A 21,912-nucleotide genomic window follows, 5' to 3' on the forward strand; every position below is an offset into this window, starting at 1 on the left:
TGCTCTGTTGTTCGCCGTAACACTGCTTGTGTGCTGCCATGGTGAGCAACAGAGTGAACCCACCAGCGATCACGGTCGTGTGCATGACCTTATACTGTATTTACCTGAATCCAAGACTATTTCTTTTCCAAGTTTTTTTATCTTAAATTCAGAGTCCTGTTCATTTCAAATAAATGCAGGTATAACCTTTATTTAACCTCTATTTTTTAAGGGAGTCATCTTAAATTTTTAGTCTTCTATTCAGGTAAATACAGTAGTACACAGCATCTTAAGGAAAAAACAGGGTAGGTTCACACAGTACATCTGCCAACTCTTCCACCTCATGTGAAGAAGGCACACAACCATGTAGGAGTTGATTCATCTGAACCTCTACAGTGTGCATATTAAATATGACTTCAAAGTAATGTTGCTGTTGGACATTGAGGGGCAGTTCAGACGAACCCTACTACCATGCAGCTATTTAACTGTGGCATAGCACACCAGGTGAGGTGGAGATATACGCTCCTCCCTCACATGATACAGAGGGGCCAGCAAACATATCCTCTGAACCAGCCCAGAGTGATCTGTGAATGGACCAAAAATAGTCATCAAGGGGGTGCGCCCAAAACACCTTGCTATTCCCTGTCCATGCCGGCTGAGATTGTTTGTCGCAAACTACACTTAGAGGTTTTACACCAAATGAGCATTCCTCCATATCTGCTGGATGAGAACTGGATCAACATACATTCCAAAGCAGTTATTTTCTGCTACATAAAATCTCAGGTGTTTGAAGCTGCCAAAATACTTGAAGTGCAAGTGGAAGTGAAGATGATTGTTCCTTGAAAACCAACCACCATCTGGCCCTACTGCCAATGAAAATTTTCAAAAAATTATTTAGCAAAGTTGAATCTACAGCATAGCACCTTCCATTCTAAAATAATGCAGGTTTTTGAATGAGATGTGATGTCTAAGCTACATGCAGCAACTGTTTCTGTTGCTGCTGAAAGCAGTGCTGAATGCCATGGAGAGCAAAATCAAGGGACCAAAATATAGGAAAGGTATTCTGTCCAATCAAAATAGTCAAGCAATTCTGCTGGGTTTTTGTCCCTTTTGATATCTGTTCACTATGCATTTCATATTCGTGGAAACATCTTCCACATTGGTGTTGGAAAGAACCCATCCTAATGAAGCCAGCCTGGCATTGCCCACAGTTTTGAGTGTGTGCATTATCGACTTAGTGGGCATTTAAATTATTATGGCTCTCTTGAGATATTTGCCTTATAATTAAAACATTAACAAAAGCTGGCTACCATGTTGGTGTGAATGCTGAGTACAGCTTTGTGTGCAAACCATTACATGACATTCCATTCAACTTGTACATACGGTCTCTTAACAGCTCATCCTGTACTGTTGTTTTTGGCAAGTTCACTACTCTATACAATAAATCACAGAAAGAAAGAGCTTTTTGGCCTCATGTTGTACAGCCTGCCGTAATGTTAGACTATAGAAGGCTGTTCTGTTTTTAGACATCCTTTTACTAACCCGGCATTCATAATTTATGATTTCACTGTAAAATTCTTGCAACACTACACCAAAAGTAGTGCTTCCCTTTAATTAAGTGCTCTCAGTAGGAAAAACGTGAAACTGATGTGCAAAACATATCGCTGTACACAATGATTGATAGTGATTACTTCTTTATGAACCCAGCCTGAGGTTCTGAACTTCCTGATAGGTAAAATAGGCCATGGGGCTACTTCCTGAGATTGCCTAGTGGGGATCAGTCTGTCTTAGTAATATCAGAGGAATTCCTGAGGCACAGATTGTAGACTCTTAGAATAAAAACTTCTGATAAACTATACTTTGCCTTGATAGCTCCTTGTGTAATCTCTTATCATAAAGGTTTTACTTCAAATAATGATAATCACTGTTTTTCACATTGCTGAAATCCGACATCACCTCTGTTTTTTAAAACCTTATTTTTTAAAATCCTGAAATACCAAGTCTGAAAGATAAATATAGGGCATTCTTTAAACTTAACTATTGTTTAATGATGATTACAGTGAAAAACTCTTACCAGTTCATTATTATTGATTATGCAAAAAAGCAAAAAACTGTTTATGGACTTTTGTATAACTTATAACATAAAGCTAAACTATGAAACACAGCCTTGGGATGAAATGTAGAGTTAACCTTAAGATTTAAACTTCTATAAAATGTGTTGCTACATTTTCATTACCTAACCTGCCAAATTAATGGGAATTGTTCATAGCCACATATGATGATACTCATCTTGCAAATATGTTTTATATATTTCTTATTTGTGGTTGCTCTTTTGTCTTTTATGTAGATTTGGCCCTGGACTAGTTATCTATTGGTATGGATTTATTGAGGAGTTAGATTGTCATCGCAATCGTGGTATCCTGCTCAAAGACTCCTTCCCTACAGACATAGTTACTCTCTGAGACAGCATGGCTGAGCAGCGAGGGTGGAAGAAACGTTGAGAGGAAAAGGCGAATCCGGAAGCAATTTTACTTTCCTGCAGTATAAACTACTGGCAGCATCTGCCCTGAACTTCAGTTGAACTCTCACTGCCCGGGATCACACTACTACTACTTTAGACAAACACATCAAGGGTTTCTGTTTTACTTCAACCCTCTGCTGATGCAAGCAGCCAAAAAATACAGACACAGCCCAAACATTATCAGCATTTCTGTCTCTGTCGAACAGTTTATAGATAGCCGTAATCTTTCTTCCTTCCGGATGGCTTCTCCTTGCACTTTGAACAAAAGAAGAAATGTGGAGGCTAAAAGGTGTGGTGTTCAGTTTTCCTCCCTGTTATGAAGTCACCTTTAAAAAATGTCTTCTGCCACACACAACCTTTTTTTCTAGTAATTGTTAAAAATCTCGCTCCACTTAATGCTCATATTGTACCCACTAGCCAGCTAGTTCAGCTCATGGAGGGGTATAAAATAATGTCATCTAGTAATGTTGTTTTAACTCTAAACTTCCTAGCTTTTGTGACACAAAGCCAGGCAGATTAGATTTTTTTAACGTAAGTTTAATAACTGGAATAGGAGGTGCCTTATTCTGTGTTGTTAAAAGCAAAAACTCAGAACTGTTTTCTTTACAGATATTAAGCTTTAAGACATTTTAATATTGGCTTACATACCACACAGCAATCCATAGTCCTGAATGAGAGAGAGAGAGATGCCAGCACTGCTTGCAAAGGTAGGACTGCTTTGTGCCTACTAAGCACTGTGTAGATGCAGTTGTGATGGTACGCCCACTGGGAATGATAGGAGTATTTTTGCAATGCATAGTAGGCACACAGCACCTCGCCTTCTGAAGCACCGCAGGCGTGCTTTAAAGTGACCAATGCAGCTTCTGCACCTCTTTTATATGTACAGATATCTGTGTGGTTTGTAGAAGTGTTTGTTGCAGATATTAAGGCAGGGTAGGCAACCTTGACTCTCCCACTGTTGTTGAACTACAACTCCCAGCTTCCCCAGCCAAAATTTATTGTGGCTGGGGATGATGGGAATTGTAGTTCAACAACAGTGGAAGAGTCAAGGTTGCCTATTTGTGTATTAAGGAGCAACATTAAAGCAAATAATTTCTTTGGACGACATGCTTGTTGGAAGTAGCTGCATAACTGTTCAGTGATACATTACACAAAGATATGAATGCTGCAGCTATTGGTGATGCTCACAAACATAGAAAGCAATTAAACTAGAGTAAGAAAAATGTACACCCCAAACAGGATGTAGCAATCCAAAACTGATGTCTCTTATGATCTCCTAATCCTGTGTTGGGGGTCATAGATCAGTAGAAAAGCCCATGTTTTGGATGTGGAAAATTCCAAGTTCAATCCCTGGCATCTGCAGGAAGGTCCACTGTCTGAAATCCTAAAGAGCCACTCCCAGTCAGTGTAGACCAGGGCTGCACAGCTTCAGCCAACCAGCTGGTTTTGGACTACAATTCCCATCATCCCCAGCTACAGTGGGCAGTATTCAGGAATCTTGGGGATTGTAGTCCAGCATCTGTAAGAGGACTGAAGTTGTGCAGCCCTGATGTAGACAATAATGAGCTAGATACTCCAACTCAGTATTAGGCAACTTCCTAGGTTCTTCATTCAGCAAGTACTTGACAATGATCTGATATTTATTTCACTGTCACTGATGGCCCCCACAAGAAATCCTGCTTTTGCAACTCCTTTTAATACCCCTCTTTTGAAAGGCTATCACCCTGTTCCCACCCCTTCAAAAATTCAGTCCTACCCACATTTATATTATACATTAATTTGATCTTCCATATTGATCACCAGCATTGTAAAACCTGTCTAATCATACTTTTTAAACACCCATCTCAGCAAGAGAAGATGCTGTTTTCTGTCCCATTGTTGGATTTTCCTCCCCACCCCCACTATATTTCATTATTTAATTTAATTATTGAATGAAAAGAAATAGCTATCATTAACCCAGCATGTCCAAATGCAGTAGAGGAACCTCCATGCTACTCCTAGACCAAAGGTTCTTAACCTGTGGTACTCCAGATATTGCTGAAATACAACTCCCATCATTCCCAAACACAATAAATTGTAGTTCGGCAACATCTGGAGTACCACAGGTTAAGAACCCCTGTCTTACACGATGGTTTACCTACTTGACAAAGATCACCCTGCAGTTTCGAAATGTGTTTCTTTGAAAGATTAAACTTTCAGCAAGACCTTATTGCAAGCAGCTGTAACTCATTTATGTTCACCTGTTTAACATATTGCGACAGACTCACAGGTTTGCGCATAAAAGATGGGAGAAGAAATCTATAATGTGTAACTTACTGGTAGTACTCAGAAGTAGTATTCAGGTTGTTACTGCCTAGCATGCATTAAAACCTTGAAGGGGGTGAAAATGAAACAAGTAATGCAGCATTATTCTAGTGCAAGACTGAAAAGGAGGATTGTCGAAATGGAAAAGGGTTCATGGGCAAAGTGGTATTTGCTTGAGGTGGTACAGCTGCACCGTGCTGTGTGAAATAATCTGCCACAGCATCTTAAGATAGCCTGTTACTTCTCTTTCTCTCTGACTTTTAAATAAATTAAATTTATCTGCACAGATGTTGAAAATCTTGCTAAAGCCCCATCTAGTCTCTGTTTTGTTTGGATTTTACATTAAATTTATGTTAGGGAAAGATAAATAAATGAGGTGCTCGCATTGTGGTATTTATACCCTTCCATAAGGCTGTGACATAACAGGTTGGGAGGCAATATTGGTATTTAAAGCAATATTGGTATTTAAAGTCAAAGTTTTGGATTTTTGTTTCGTCATTTCTAAGAAATGGTATTACAAATATTCTGAAACTATGACTAAAGGCATGCCGTTGAGCTGTATTAATTCTAGTTCTACTGACTTACCATCACCAGAATGATTTTAAATATCGATATAATTGCATATGAAAGGAATTAAAAATAGTAGTGCTGATCTTTTGTGCTGCAAAATGATAATTAGTATAAATATTCTTTAACAAATATAAACATCAAATGTAAGGGTTCTTTAAAACTGCATTTATTTTTGTTTTACAATGCTCGTCATTAGAACCTTAATATTACAGCCAAATCCAGTTTTATGGAGAGAGTATTCTGCAGAGTGTGCTAATGAATTATGCCAAGCAAGAAAACAGAAGTGTGCATAAAACTGAGTAATGTTCTCACTGGCATATATAGACTTACCAAGCATCTGCTCTTACAAACACTGTAAAAAGGCCTTTCCTCAAGCCATAGACATTGCCGCAGTTGTGCAGAATGAGTTCAATATGGAGGTAAACAAAAACAAAACAAAAATCCCTAGTTCATCAATAATGAGACATGGACACACATGTGCTCGTTCTCAGTTGCCAGAGGCCGAGTTAATTGCTTTTTTGCTATTCTGGAAAAAAGAATATTATTTCTAACAATACAAAAAGGAGAGGGAGATAGAGTTAAGACTAAATAAATGATAGGAAAGGGACTGACAGGTGATATTCCAAGCAAGTCTCATGCCTGAGCAGGTATATTTCTGCTCGGGTCTCTCTGTCTCAAATCTAGCACTGTCCAGTAGACCACAATGGTGCTCTCTTCATTCCTTTGCCTCAGCAATTGTAATTCAATGGTAGTCCACTACTATATTCCCTTTGCTCTTAACAGGGCCAAGATTGCTCTCAGAGAATATTAGAACATTGCCTGATATCCTAGCCAGGGATGTGTTTCTGCTGTAACAGAGTACAGCAGGAGCACAGGGCGAATTCAAAAATAGTTGTGTTCTTGTGCCAGAGCTCCTACACTTCAGAAGCACAGGGGCTAGTGCTGCGTGCACTGTTTTTTAAATAGGGCACAGCATTAGTCATGACATCGGGCAGTAATTCCCAAAAAAGTGGCCTATGGTGCATAGATAACCGCCAAAGGCAGAAATATCATAGACCTGTTTTTAGGCTACTGTGATCATATAATCATGCCATTGAGGTGAGTGTGGGGAAGCCCTTGTGGGAATACTCCATTTGCACATCAAATTCCCAACTCAATCAGTGTATTACAAAATTATCTCCCTCCCTAAATTATCTTAAGCAAGTATGTATATTTCTCCATATTATAACTTTTAGAGATGTAATTGTCTATATGCAGAACTACTATATTTCTTTTCCTGGAACAAATTCTGCTATAAAGAAGAGTCTACTCTGCAACATGATTTTGCTTTCACTTCAAAAATACACCACAATGCAGCCCAGGGCAGAGCATAATTAAGGTCAGGTGGGACTATATGCTTGGGAAGGGGCAGATATTACTATTTGGGGGCAAGACTGACAACAGGGGTTGGCACTGTTGAGAAGGTGCAAAGGCTCCTCCAAAGAGCCCGCTGCTGATCCTTGAACCACCTTTGTGCCCACAGGCTTCATGTGGTAGTGCTGGGATTAGTCTCAGGACCACCCAGATAGGAGGATGCCCACAGAGGCCAGTTTGCTGAGTACCCCCTGAAACATGGAGCAACCCTGCTAGAGAGAGTGATCAGAAATCAAGAGAACTGTAGAATGTGAGACAAGCAAGCTTTGGCCTGAAAAGCAGGACCTGAGGAACCATGTTTGGCAGAAACATGGAACAGAAGAATTAAGAAGTCAGTAAGAAGCTTCACCAATAACCAATAAGAAACCACAAGGCCTAGAAACTGGTGAAAATTCTGTGTATGTTTCACAGAAATTAAGTGGACAGGCATGGGTTTGGGACTATGGGTGGGGAAGCTAAGGGAGCAGAGGGTTACTAGGTTCAGAAATCTGAGCCTGATAGCAATTCTGCCAGTTGTGGCAGTGCTGCAGCAATAAGACCTGACAAGAACACTGAGAGGCAAAGAACCCAAGAATCAGGAGTAAAAAGGTAAAGTGTGCCATCAAGTTGATTTAGACTCCTGGCGTCCACAGAGCCCTGTGGTTTTCTTTGGTAGAATACAGGAGGGGTTTACCATTGCCTCCTCCTGTGCAGTATGAGATGATGCCTTTCAGCATCTTCCTATACCACTGCTGCCCTGATATAGGTGCAGAGATTCTAATCGGCAACCTTCTGCTTGTTAGTCAAGCATTTCCCCTCTGTGGCCCTTAAGGTGACTAGTAAGCAGAGGCTAAATTTCACGCATCAATCTTCTTTACATACATTTCTCTAAGGCATACCCGTCGCTAATCCCATCCATGACAGCTCTCGCAAAAGTTCGCAAGCAGCTGCCGAATAGCAATGGGGGCGGGCAGAAATAAACTGCTGGCCAGGAGAACGGACGAGAGGTGGGGAGGAGAAGCGGCGAGCAGGCCAGCTGGAGCAGTTGCTCTCCCCCTGCTAAATATAAGCGAATCACCACTTCTTTTTACTCAGGGAAGTTTATTTGCAGTATAGACTTGTTTGACCAATTTTGTTCCTCTATACTTAATCATCCACACTATGAGGCTCTTCTCATGATCGGTGAGAAGAGCCTGGATGGGGTTTGCGGGCAGAGCGGGCTTAGCCCACTCTTACCGCACACAAGCAAGCAGTCTGCTCCAGGCGGCCGAAGTGGCAGGGGCTGGGAGGATAGGGGGCCGCGCGGCCCCCGGAAGCTCCAACATGTCCTGCGCAAGCGTGCAGGGCATGCTGGAGAGATCCCCGAGCCAGGAGGCTGCTTTTCAGCCTCTCGATCAGGGGTCTATTCGTGAGTTGCCGCAGCACGGAGCCGCACCGCAGCAACTCACGATCAGAAAGCCCAGGTTAGCGGAGCGCTCGCTCCACTAACCTGGGCTTAGGGGAGGGCTACTTAAGCGGGTGACCCGCTTTCGTGAGACCAGGCTCGGCTGCTAGCCTGGTGGTTCTCACTGTCATGCAAAATCGGGCTAGGCTCCCTTAGCCTGATTTTGCATGACCGTGAAAATAGCCTCTACATATTGTTGTTTCCAGTTAGCTTTCTTGGTTTCTGTTTACTTGGCTGTAATAGTTGTCTTTCAAGTGGTAGTGCATAGACCTAGCTGACCTGGCACTTTAGAACTGTGGTACAGGAGTGGAGAATGCCTTGTAGAAATGTGAACCTATATGACTAACAACAGGCTTCACTTGGCAGCATATACACACTTTATAGAAGAGCTATCTAGTACAATCTGTATAAAATGGGCCTTTCATGGGTTAGGGAAAGTTCACATGTTACACAAATTTTGGATAAGCCAAATGTATTACTCAAAGCTTTTCCTCCTGTGTATACTAAATTATTTGAACCCATATTATTAAGAACATGCCAGGATTCAAAAGATTAAATAAGGAAGATGCAATTATGAGCTAAATAATAAACAGAGCAGATTTAGTCCCCCCCCCCTTTTTTTTTTTTTACTTTCCTGCCATTGTTTAATATATGGCTGTTATACAAAGAGCAGCTTAGGTCAGCTACTATAAATTATGCTTTTAGTACAATAGTAATCCACTAAAATTATATCAAAGCTTGATCAAAGCACTTCAAAACTCCTCTCTAAACTTTTCCATATTACAGGAAAACCTCATTTTGAAGTTTTAACTGTTTCAGTTTGGTCCAAGAATTTGAGGTGCAATTCTGACAATTGAAACCAATAGCCTAAACCCTTTTGAATGTCTCTTTCCTAAAATGGAGCGAGATGGTATTGACATAATTTATTTGAAGCTTGTGATGAATCCTTGCATCATTTTCAGTCAGATAAAAATGTGCCTATAGCTATAGTTCCAAAGAGCACGTTGGACGTTCGTTTTCAAATGCTTGTCTTAAGGAAATCCTCACAACAGAAAGGTTACTTCACAATAAGATGCCTGCCCTCCAGATTATTTCTGGTGTTCTGCCAAATGTGCAGCTATACTGAAATAAGCATCAGTGCTACTCTTCTACATGAGTAGGATGGGGACAGGGACATAGCTCAGTGATAGAGCATCTGCTTTGCCTACAAAAGGTCCCAGGTTCAATCCCTGGCATCTCAAGGTAGGGCTGGGAAAGACTCCACCCTGAAATCTTGGAGAGTTGCTGCCAGTCAATATAAACAATACTGAGCTAGATGGACCAATGGACAAGGGATATGCTCAAAATACAATTCGGCATCCAAATCCCTTTAAAACTGAGGGTTTACACAGCCCCTTTAACAGGGAGGAGAGCAGCACTCCTCTGCTTGCCGCCACTTCCATAATCGCAGCACTCCCCCCCCCGCCAGCTATGATTGTGTGCCAATGGGGCATATTCCAGCTGCCCCTGCACAGCACCAGCACATACATGGGGGGAGCACCACGATTACAGAAGTGGCAGTGAGCGGAGGAGAAGCAGATACGGACCTGCTGTCCTCCATGTTAAAGTGGCTGTGTAAGCCCTCCGTTTTGTGATTTGGATGCCGAATCAAATTTCAAGCACATCCCTACAATTGTCTGACTCCTATGTTCTATGTCAAGGGTTTCCTCCTATGTTCTATGTCAGGGGTTCCCAATCTGTGGCCCTCCAGATGTTGCTGAACTATCTCCCAACCTCCCCAGCTACAATAAATTATAGCTGGGGATGATGGGAGATGTAGCTTAGCAACATCTGGAGGGCCACAGGTTGGGAAACCCTGTTCTGTGTTCTAACTTTGCGTGCATGTCCATATACATCTCTGTTTTTTAAAAACATATCAAGACCCATCCCTTCACCCAAGCTTTTTAGCTTTTTAAATTTGTAGGTTTTAATTTTATACTGATTTTAAACTGTTATTTTGTTTTAACCTTTTATATGGATGTTAATTGTTTTTATCTCATTGTTAACCGCCCACAGACAAAAGTTTGATACTTTGATACATACATACATACATACATACATACATACATAGCCTTTTAAAAATTATTATCAAGCCTGTCACCAGAAAATATGTGGTGGGGGGCTGAGGGATATGCACAACAGGAACTCATTAAATCAATGCAAAAATGGCAAAAATGTGAAGGTACTAGTCTAATATGCTTTAAGTAATTTATTTTTAATGACAGAGTTATATGTGATAGACTGTATATTATGTATACAAGCCAGATCCCAGCTTTCCATCACACACATTGCATAGAGAGACACTATGCAATACACAATAAAACCAGAATTAAACCAAACTTTAAAACTACATTAAAATAGTTCAAAACAACCAATTAGACAAGAATAACAGCAACCATAAAAACCACCTTACAGCTAATAGAAGGTTTGATGGAACAAATGTGTGTCTTGAGTGCTCTTTTAAAACCTTCTAGAGATGGGGAAGCTCTTAAAACAACAGGGGGTTTGTTCCAGAGCGTTGGAGCAGCTATAGAAAAGGCCTGACCATGAGTCACCACTAGAAGAACTGGGGGCAGCTGCAAGCGGACCTCTCCCGAAGATCTTAATAAGCTGTGGCGGTCCTGAAGCAGAAGGTGCTCTCTTAAATACCATGGGCCCAAGCTATTTAGGGCTTTATAGATAATCACAAGCATTCTATATTTTGCCCAGAAATAGGAACATAGGAAGCTGCCATATACTGAGTCAGATCACTGTTCTATCTGGCTCAGTAGTGTCTTCACAGACTTCTCCAAGGTTGCAGGCAGGAATCTCTCTCAGCTCTATCTTGGAGATGCCAGAGAGGGAACTTGGAAGCTGCTCTTCCCAAAGCAGCCCCATCCCCTGAGCGGAATATCTCACAGTGCTCACACATCGTCTCCCATTCAAATACAACCAGGGTGGACCCTGCTTAGCTAATGGGACAAGTAATGCTTGCTACCACAAGACCAGCTCTCCTCCTGTATGGGTCACCAGTTTAATGCTTTTAAAATAGGAGTAATGTGGTCTCTTCAGGTTGTCCCAGAGACTAGCCTGGCTGCTACATTTTGTGCCAATTTCAGTTTCCGGACTACATACAAAGGCAGCCCCATATACGGTGCACTGCAGTAATCAAGTCTGGAGATTACCAGGAAATGTACCACTGTTTTTAGGTCATTCTCCTCCAAAAATGGCCATAGCTGGCACATCAGCCCAAGCTGATAAACATTCCTGGCCACTGCCTCAGCCTGAGAAACCAAAGAGAGGCCTTGGTCAAGAAGTACTCCCAGACTATGTACCTGTTCCTTCTGAGGGAGTGTGACTGCACAGCCAGCTCTAGCCCATCTCCTGAATTACATCCCCCCCCACACCCACAATAAGTACCTCCATCGTGCTTAGATTCAGCCTCAATTTGTTCTCCCTCGTCCAGCCCATTATCGCATGCAGGCAGACATTTAGGGATGTTATGCCATTCCTTGATGAAGATGACATGGAGAAATAGATCTGAGTGTCGTCAGCATAGTGGTGACACCCAGCACCAAATATCATGATCATCTCCCCCAGTGGTTTCATGTAGATATTAAAAAGCATAGGAAACAGTATAGAGTCCTGTGGGACGCCATACAAAACCTCCCACTGCAAGTGTCACCATCTGGAATCTCCCCAAGAGACAGGAGTGGAACTTCTGCAAAACACTCCCACCCCCTCATGCAATCCAGAAGGATATCATTGTTGATGGGATTGAAAGCCTCTAAGAGATCCAAGAGGACCAAAAGAGTCACAATCCCTCTCTGTCAATTCTCAATTGGAGGTCATCCATTAAGCTGACCAAGGCAGTCTCAACCCCATAGCCTTCCTAAAAGCCAGTTTGAAATGGGTTCAGATAATCTGTTTCCTTCAAGATTGCCTTTTGCTGGGAGGCAGCCACCTCTCAATCACCTTGCCTAACCATGGAAGATTAGAGACAGGACTATAATTGCTCAACTCTGAGTGGTCTTATAGGCTTCTTCAAAAGTAATCTTATAATTGACTCCCTCGGAGACACTTCTTGCCCTCCCTCAGAGATGCATTTATATTTATGATGTTAACAAGGCCATTTCTGAATAGCCTCCCATGTCTGGCAAGGGTTAAGCCATGTCTGGCAAGGCTTGAGAGAACAGGCCACACTGCTCCAAGCAACTTGTCCATATCCTCAAGAGTCGCAAACTGAAAATGATCCAATTTAAACACGCAAGAGAAGTTTCTGGACACCTCCCCACCAGACTCTGCAATCATACAGGTTTCCAGGCTGACCCGAATGCAAGAGTTCTTTAGTTCTGCTGTTGGAGATGAACTTCCAGTGCATCGACCTTCTGCACTAACTGTCCTAATGACCACTAGGGGCATTGGGTGTAGAGACAGTGAGTAAGGGTCTCCCTATCTGTCCCTACTCTATGACCCCTGAACTGACTCTGCAGCACTTCCTGTGCTGAGTCACAATCCTTCCTTTCCTCCTAGAGAGCAGATGGAAACATCTCTCTCTCTCTCCTTACCTATCCACTATGTAGTCCTTTAGATTAGATATAGGTCTTTCCTGTCTAAGTGTATTTAACCAATAAATGTTTAGTGTTTAGTCACACAAGGATCTCCATGTGTTTTCTCTAAATAGCTGCAATATCCAAACCATCCTCTGCTACCTACTCTGTAACTGGAGTGGTGTGCTCATTCCTTAGTGCTCTGCTGTTTTACCTATTGTGGGTAAAAATCAACAACCTCTAACATCTGCCCCCACCACAATAGTATTTTTACTGCATTTTTTTCTTCTATAACAGGAGAATGAGTAGACCATTTTGCTTGGGAACATTGACATGGTAAGGGAAAACCCATGTCTTTAAGTGGATAACATGTACTTGCATACAATCTCCAGCAAGTAAGATTGCTGGAGTAACATGCACTTGCATACAATCTCCATGCATGCACACACCCACACAATTAAAGTACTTGAGTGCTGAACCATAATCTCTATGCCTCTGCACTCATTGTGCAGAACACTGGAAACGGGCTTTCTTTTTACTGAAAACCAAAATAAAGGCTCTCCACAAAAGCAGTGTGGAGAGCCTAAAGCAGGGAGTTCCATCATGGAGCCGTTTGGGGCGGTGGAGTTTGGGGGCCTCCTGCCCCCCAGAAGTCCCAGAATGACCCATGTGAGTGTGTGGTGCATTTTGGGGAGCCACCCAATGCCGGGAGTCTCCTTGTAGCTCCCCAGTTGGTCTACTCATGAGTTGCTGCAGTGCGGAGCCGTTGACACATGAAAATAAAGGGGGTTAGTGAAGCACTTGCTCCACTAACCTTGTTTAAGGGAGAGGCAATTATGCGGGCTTGCTGCCGGTAGCCACACAGCTCCTATTGCTGCACACGAGCAGCTGAAACCGGGCTGGGCTCCCTTAGCCCAGTTTCTGTTGCTTGTGAGAATCGCCTAAGTGTGACACCAGAGATGAATGACTGCAACTCTTTTTCTCTCTCTCTCTCTCTCTCTCTAAAAATTACTGGGAGGGGTGATAGAATTTGAACTGAGACCATAGGGAAGACTGCTGTGACTGCCAAACAAGATATTATCATATCTAGTTTGGCACTCAGCAACCACTCACCCCTTATATCTTATTTTAGTCCTTGCTTGCAGCCACAAGTTTAATCTGTTTTAAGACTTTATACTGGGTCCACTTGTGCAAGTGGAAGGAAGCTCGCAAAATTATGTTTCCCACTCCAGCTGTGTACTGCAGCTCCTTCTGCCTCCAAAAAGCTGATCTGAGGGCTAGGGAATGGGTAGGCTGTGGGGCAAACTGCCACTCACATAAGTTCCTTTATCCAATGTTGGCCAATTCCACCCTGCTTTACATTTCATCCAATTCCTGAGGGTCCCCCAACCCTCATGAGCAGCTTTTTAGGGGCACAGAGTGCTGGAGTGGGGAAGAGGAGTGGGGAAGTTTCCCTGAACACCTTCTGCTTGCACAAGGTCTAGATCTATCTCATTATTTATTTTTTGGCAATATCTGAGTTGTATATATTTTATCTCAAACTGTAATACCAGAACCTGTTTTGTAAAATCAGATAAGATAATTGTATAGTTTAGACCAGGGATTCTCAAACTTGGGTCCTCAGGTGTTATTGGACTTCAACTCCCATAATCCCCAGCCCCAGTGGCCTTTGGTTGGGGATTATGGGAGTTGAAGTCCAATAACACCTGAGGACCCAAGTTTGAGAATCACTGGTTTAGACCATGGGCCCACTTGGCTTGCAGTCCAGCCAACGTTCAGCTTTTTAAGTCCTGGTGACATCTGTTGGAGAGAGTTAACATGCATTTAATGTCCCCCATCCATATCAACAGGAGAAAAATGAATATAAATTTTTACACTCAAATCGATGAGGCTTCAGTTTCTAATCATTCTGGTTTGTACCGCATATTTTAATTTTTGATCCATTACTATTTTCACACATTCTTGGACTGGACTTAGGTTGATCCACTTACTGTAATTTGCACAAAACCATAGATAGACCATTGTGTGATAGGACAGTGTCAAAAATGAAATGTCAGCATAGAAATATGAAAAGCATGTTTATCCACATCTATAGAGACCATGTTACTCTGTCAGCATGATTCTAGGCAAGCTATTTAGAAACATTAAAATGAAATGAAACTAAGTCAATTAAGTAATAACAACTGAGGTTCAGGGTTTAATTGAGGGCCTAAGGTGAAGCCAATGACCATTAACCCCAGTTGGCCATTAATTCACAAAGAAATATCCTTGGCTGAGGTTATTCCTATCATAATGCAGCTTAAACATTTCCCCTTATAGAAAAATTGTTTTGCTTTTTGCCCCTTGTACTGAAGGAATATGAGAGAGAGAGAGAGAGAGAGAGAGAGAATGTTGAGAGGAAAGCCGCCTGGATGTCACTCCAAGATCTCCCAGAAAATGAATTTACTTGGCCAATCACATGGTATTTTCAGTTCACATGGTTGATGGCAACTGAGCTTGCTCTGTGTTCAGTCAAAATGTATTACCCATTGCATTTTTAATTAACATTTAACAATTAAATGACTTTAAATTACTTCTAACTCTGCAAACTTTTCTAATAAAATGAAAGTCTGACAGGATAAGTACTGCATGTTCATGCCGTAAGATAAATTCTAATGACAATAATGATTTGCATGGTGCAGGTCCCTGCCATTAACATAAATCCTGGGTTATATACCAAAATCATTAAGCAAAAAATGCAAATCACACAAACTTCAATAAGATTAGAACTGTCCGTGATTAGTTTGGCTAATCAAGCAAAGAAATGCTTCCTTCGTTCTATTTGAAGTCTGTTAGAGCTTGCGATGGAAACCAAAAACTTTGTGTGCTTTCTAAAGTTCTGGTGGCTTCTAAAGCATTACTTTGCAATTCCCTCTGTTAATAAGCTGGTATATGGTTTGTTTCATACATCTGGGTCAGCAACACCAATACAGAGTATTTTTTTGCATGTAGTATTTAATATTCCATACTAATATTAGTAGGTTTGGTCATCCAAATGGCCCTATCTCATGAGAAGATGCACAGACTAGACAAGGTCTAGTGCCTATGGAGAGATGGCACATGATGAAGATCAAATACATACAATTAAAGTTTTTCCTGATTGTTATAACAAAGCCAATCTTCCATCTGCCTAGATAGATAGATAGATAGATAGATAGATAGATAGATAGATAGATAGATAGATAGATTCATTACCAGAGGAGCAGGAAAGAACAGCACCATGGGGATTGTCTCAGAGCAGGTGTTCTGTGTGTAAGAAAGTGTATGGAAGTGAGTGTAGAGATGTTTGTATGAGTTGTCATGAAACTGAAGGCACCAGCAGAGTGCAGAAGACCAAAATGACAAGCAGTGAGAAAAACAAGCAATCTGGCCTTTGTCCAGACTTGAAATATATACATATTATTATTTTTGAAATCCTAAGTTACTTATTCCAGGGCATCTCCATTGTCTTTGGTAAGAATGCTTAAAAAAATAATAATAATAACTCTTGCAGCCTCATACCTTTCCCCCCCATCATAAAAACTCTGTGAAAATGCTATTCCAAACAGTTCTTGGAATAAAACAAATGATTAATTTTCAGGTAATTTTACTGTCATGTCCTCATAGCTTCATTTTACAGAGACTTTGTGACATTTTTTTCAGAACGCAGTGTTTGGAGCTCAGCAACAAATGTTGCCAATGAAGAGAACCAGCACTGGAAATCACTTTGACATCAGATGAGTCCTACCAGTCAGATTGTCTTAACATTTGTACACCATATGTAGCTGAGCGCCTCATGAGAGCAAAGTCAACCAAAGTAAGAATGCATCCATACAGCAATTTGAGAGCTGGATCCATCAACCAGATGCCCAGAGGTTTCAGCCTGATGGGAATAGCCTGTGCCAGTCTCTCATATATATATTCAGCTTTCAAGAGTCATTGTGGGACCTGCGTTTCATTATGCAGTCAGCACAGCTGGCTTTGGGGTGTCAGCATGGTGAAGCCGCACAAAAACACTTTGCTTTTCCCAGAACACTTCCCATGCTGCTGTGTTAGAATTAAACCACAGAAACGACATGAGAAACTGCCATTTGGATCAAGCTGATATACAGTATAAGCTGAGTTTGAACTATGAACCTTTGAATGACTGTTACTTTGGGTACCCACAGTGTAAGCCTCATATCAGTCTAATATTATCTTTTAAATCTGCTGGATTCCAGCATACACACACATATACCGACAAAACCATATGGCTGCATGGGAAAGATTACCAACATCTTGCTCTATGATCACAAAAAAAAACCTAGCTAGCCTTTGTTGAGTTACCTTTCCATCTCTGAGTCTTTCCAGTGACATCAGTTGAGCTATTCCAGAAAATTGCTTTGAAAATTTCAGCTGGGCAACTCAACCTACAAGCCAAATAAACTGGTATATTTGAATGCCAACTAATTTAATCCCACTAAAGTCAATGGTCACATGGGACATAGGAAGCTACCTTACACTGAATCAGATCCTTGGTCCATCTAGCTCAGTATTGTCTACACAGACTGGCAGTGGCTTCTCCAAGGTTGCAGCCAGGAGTCTCTCTCTGCCCTATCTTGGAGATGCTAGGGAGGAATTGATGGGGTTAAATGAGCTAAGTCTATGTACTCCAACTTAATTGGTTTTTAGGCTGCAGTCTTACAGCACAATCAAATGAACTTTAGGCACACTTAAGTCCCATTGGAATTAGAAGGAGTTAAGTCTTTCTAAATTTCTTGGGATTGTACCCCTAGATTTTAATATTTCTATTACTTTATAGGCTAAGGCTGATTACCTTGAACTGAAGGGGGTGAAAGCTGCTGACTCAGCTTCTTAGACACTTTGCCACTGCCACTTAGCCAACTCTATACCTGTGGAGCAGTGCTGTATATCAATGCAGTCTAGGCAGAGAAGTTGGTCTCCTGTGGTGTCTGTGATTAATAGGAGCATATAGACATGTTATAGAACTGTGCTATGATTATAAGCTCATCAATAAACGGTGTTATAGTTGGTTATAAAATATAGTTATAAGTAATCCCCTGATCTTTTGGACTCTCTAACAATTGATTAGCCATTTATTAAAACATTAAGCATTCATTAGGTCTTCATGAATGAAAAATTTAATAGGTGTCTGTAACAGTTTGAGAACAGATAAATATGTATTAAATACTTTGAAGGCCCATATAATGAACTACATTATTTGCTTCAAGACACTACTGGACATGCTAATGTTAGCAATGGTTGGTGTTCTCTTCTAGTAATCCCGTTTTAGAACCTCCTGTGCATACGGTTATCCCGGAACAACTGAACCAGAGCAGAAGAAGTTTTGAGTGTGGCAGGAAGAAAGGCAGAAGGCTAGGTGGGAAGAGAGGTAGCCTGTGTGATAAATAGTATAATGCTACTTAAACATTCCTCAGCCTGATTCAAACCCTTACATTTCCAATAAGCTCATAACTAGGTCAAATTTGGCTTAAATGCAAGATAGTATCTTAGCAACTTATCCAAAATCAGAAGAGGTCTCTGATAAAGGAGAGGATTCATTTGAACCAGGATATTTATAACAATCAAAGTGAGGAGTGGGGGCAAAATGAACAAATCTAGTCTGCTCCTTGCCCATGCTGCTGCTGCTGCTACTGCTACTACTATTACTATTACGAATATGTATATGCCGCTCTTCAACCAAAGTTCTCAAAGCGGTTTACATAGAAAAATAAATAATACATAAAGGAAATTGTACCCTGTCCCCAAATGGTTCACAATCTAAATAGAAACATAAAGTAGATACCAGCAACAACCACTTGGTGTGCTGGGGTTGTATAGGGCCAGTAGCTCCCCCGCACCCTGTTAAATATAAGAGAATCACCACTTTAAATCTCTTTGCTCAGTTATCAGGGCTAACTGCTAACTGACCAAGTCAGAATGATTGAACTGGCCAAGTAAGAACAATTCTGAGGTATTCTATGAGACCCTAACCCACCACTCTTTTTGAGGGGTTGCTGGGATCTCTCCAGTTCTTTAAAAATATTGTTTTAATGGTTGGGGCAAGGACTAATGGAAAAATATCAGGACAGACAACAATTCATATGCAAATGACCAATCCCACCTTTTGACCTCTGCAGTTCCAGATTCATTCTGCATAAATGGTATTGCTTTTACTTCTTTAAAGGTATTCCTTTGAAAAAAAGTTCTAGTCTTCATCTTTTTGAAATATGCATTTTAATTCAGTGATTGTGAGAGATGCCAAAAAAACCCCAACGATAGATTTTTTTTTTTTAGGCAATATGATCAAAATACAGACAGAAGAGTGACAAAATAATGTGGGGACATCTATTACATGAAAACATATGTAAGGCGTTTGGGGAGGAGAGGGGGAGGAAGAGGCCAGAAAGCAACCAAGCATGGCAGACACTGAAGAAGAGAGAAGTTACTTTCTGTTTAAAAGATGACACCTCTATTGACTATCCAATAGCAAAAAGAAGCCTTCTCTGCAGGGAATAGGACACCTGTGTAATGACCCAGTAAGGTCTTACCCTGCTTAATTGAGGAAGACTTGCCCCTGCTGCTTTCCCCTTGATTGGGGAAAGGGCAGCTGCTACTTAGGTCTCTGGTGACAGTGGGCCTTTCCGTCTGTCATCCTTGGGGACCCTGCAGGTTGTCTCCAGCTATGGCAGTCTTGACTGGCTGAGCTGCCTCTTTTCAAGAGTAGATGTGATGATTCATTGTGGGAAGACTCTGTGAGGAGGGTATGAAGTCTGCGGGAGGAAAGAGTGATTCAGGGAGAAAGATAAGATATTTGCTCTTTCCATTAGTTGATATTCAGCATGTCATTAGAGGCTGAAGGAGGAAAGTAAAATGGTTAAAAAGAGTTATTAGGATGTATAGAAAACAAAATAGCTATGTTGACTTCAAAAATTAATTCGATGCTGCACTTCAACGGCAGAAAGGGAATTAAAATTTGATCTGGTAGAATATTTGTACAATAACTGTAGAAGTAAGCAAGTTACTTCCAAAAACTGCATGTCTTTAAAAAGTCTTGGAATTTAGTAAATTCATTCCAAAAACTGTGTGTCTTTAGAAAGTCTGGGAATTTATTTTCAACATGATTCTATTATAATTTTCAGTATGATTCACCATCTCTGAAAGTTCAGCAGACAGCTAGGAAATACATGTGGTGTGAAAATGAGGCTTACTACCATCTTTGATTTGCTTCTCAGTGCATGAGCTTTGTTTGGAACTGGGGTGTATGTGAATGTGTGTATTTGCATACTAACGTCCACTGTGCATAAGAATAAGAAGCAGCATATATTGCAATCCACTTTGTTGAACTTTCTCTAATTTCCAAATGTTCCCCATTGTATTCATTTTATCAGGCAAATTCCAGAGTGTCACCACAAATTCTAGAACATGGCTAGAGAGTCCAACCCTGAGAACACATGCCACTAATAAAGTACGGTGGATCTTAATTTATTTTTAAGAAAATAGTTATGTCAAGTTACTGTTAAGTAACTAATTAAACTAGTGTCTAATTTCTTGAGTGACATGAATTAGTTTAGAGGCAGTCCATTTAAGAAAGTTTAAAATGGGAAGCTTTATTTCTCCTGGTTGTAGACCCTCTTCCAAACCACTTTAATGTCTTTGGGGAAAATTATAAATGTGTATCCAATCTCACTTTTTACTGCATTGCCAAGGATCCTCAAATTCTACATTTAGGATCCCAAATTCTGCAATCAAAAAACTCTTATTTCGCAACTGGTATAAATAAGGCAATGATGAAGAGCTCCTCACTGCTGGATTGGGTTAAAGAGGGCAATCCCAGTTCATCCAGCAGACAGGTATTGTTGAGAGCTCTCAGTTCTCACTCGAGTAGTTTAACAGCAGAGTGAGAATAAGTAATAGTTGGTCTCACTCTTCTTCTGGTAGACAAAGTGAGTTGCTTTCACTAACAACCTTTTGTAATCCTTCTGGTAAGCGGGAGTCACTGGCATATCTCTTCTGTACCCTGTGAAGTTGGCATTTGGGGCCTATAATGGTGTCAGGCGGGGTGAAAGGGAAGAGGGTATGACTGAGATCTGGGGCTCAGGACTGTTAACTTATTGTTTTAAATAGTTTTTGTGAAGTATCATCACATTTCATTTAATCCTTATCTTTTAAAAAAGAATGCATATATTGAAGTGAATATGTTGAAGTGCAACTTCCTGTGTTCTTTGGCTTGGTTCAGATGTTACATTCTGATTCTCCAAGCCATGGTATTGGTTTGATAACATGCCCCAGGGACATGCTATCCCTCCGTCTCCCACCCCCCAACTCATGCATGGATTCCTTCCCCCCTTACCTATTTTGCATTAGCCAGTTTGCTGTGATGTCCAAATGGTTTGCACACCCACTTCAAATCATGATTTCAAATTACATCATGATTTTTATGTACAGTAATTCCTACTAGTGTTAATACTCATTTTCCTGATTTTGGCATCACAGAAAACTGTGGGTGGAACAAACCAGGAATCCATGCATGATAGGGGAGAAGGGAACATATGGCCGTAAAGAACACTCCAATCCTTCGGATAATAGTTTGGAGGACTGGAATGTGATCTAAACTGAGGCTGCATTCAGACATCTCAGAGTTACAGGTGCCGGGGGTTCATGTAACTGCATGTCTGCATGAAACTGCAGTTTGGACCCTAACAAACCGAGGTTTCAGGCACCAAACTCCAATTTGAACTCTTGTTTTGAACCAAGTTCGCTGCTTGGGCCTCTGGTTTGTAACTACCTCTGTTATATCTGAATGCAGAACCGGAAGCAGCCTTTCCTGGAATCAGAGTTGAGGAAAGGAAGCTCCTCCCTCTCTGTGTGCTGATTGGATGCCATGACTATCCATCAGTCAAAGGAGGAAGCCTGGCAGCTAGCTTCCCTCAGAGATGAGGCCAGTGCTTATGTCCCCTGGGGGTGGGGGAGCAGAACTGGGGGTGGGGTGTGTCTGTCCCAGTTCTATATAATGTCTGGATTCAGCCGGAGTGTTTTGACACTGGCACTTATGTCTGAGAACTTATGTCTCTAGAAAAAGCAGAGACCATCTGGCCACCTCTACACAGAAAGTA

The 21,912-nt window shown here is 41.3% G+C and overlaps 1 protein-coding gene and 1 long non-coding RNA gene across 3 annotated transcripts in view; one reads left to right on the plus strand and one right to left on the minus strand.

The window, feature by feature from the left end:
- CDIN1 (CDAN1 interacting nuclease 1) overlaps positions 1-5,105 on the plus strand; it is a 222,430-nt gene extending 217,325 nt beyond the window's left edge. Inside the window, exon 12 of one of the 2 annotated variants that reach the window (XM_053306357.1) lies at positions 2,327-2,414. Coding sequence is in view for 1 of the 2 variants with exons in the window: in XM_053306348.1 (XP_053162323.1) it covers positions 2,327-2,441 (115 nt within the window). In the remaining variant the exon portion in view is untranslated. Of the gene's footprint in view, positions 1-2,326 lie in introns of both variants that reach the window. The other variant, XM_053306348.1, reaches the window with a different exon arrangement.
- Positions 5,106-19,022: 13,917 nt separating this feature from the next.
- Positions 19,023-21,912, minus strand: part of LOC128349684 (uncharacterized) — a 28,494-nt gene continuing 25,604 nt past the window's right edge. The window contains exon 3 of the long non-coding RNA XR_008318917.1: positions 19,023-19,569. This is a non-coding gene — a long non-coding RNA (uncharacterized LOC128349684). The remainder of the gene's footprint in view (positions 19,570-21,912) is intronic.

Source organism: Hemicordylus capensis, chromosome 1 (genome assembly GCF_027244095.1).
Source record: "Hemicordylus capensis ecotype Gifberg chromosome 1, rHemCap1.1.pri, whole genome shotgun sequence".
In the NCBI taxonomy this organism is placed as follows: domain Eukaryota; kingdom Metazoa; phylum Chordata; class Lepidosauria; order Squamata; family Cordylidae; genus Hemicordylus; species Hemicordylus capensis.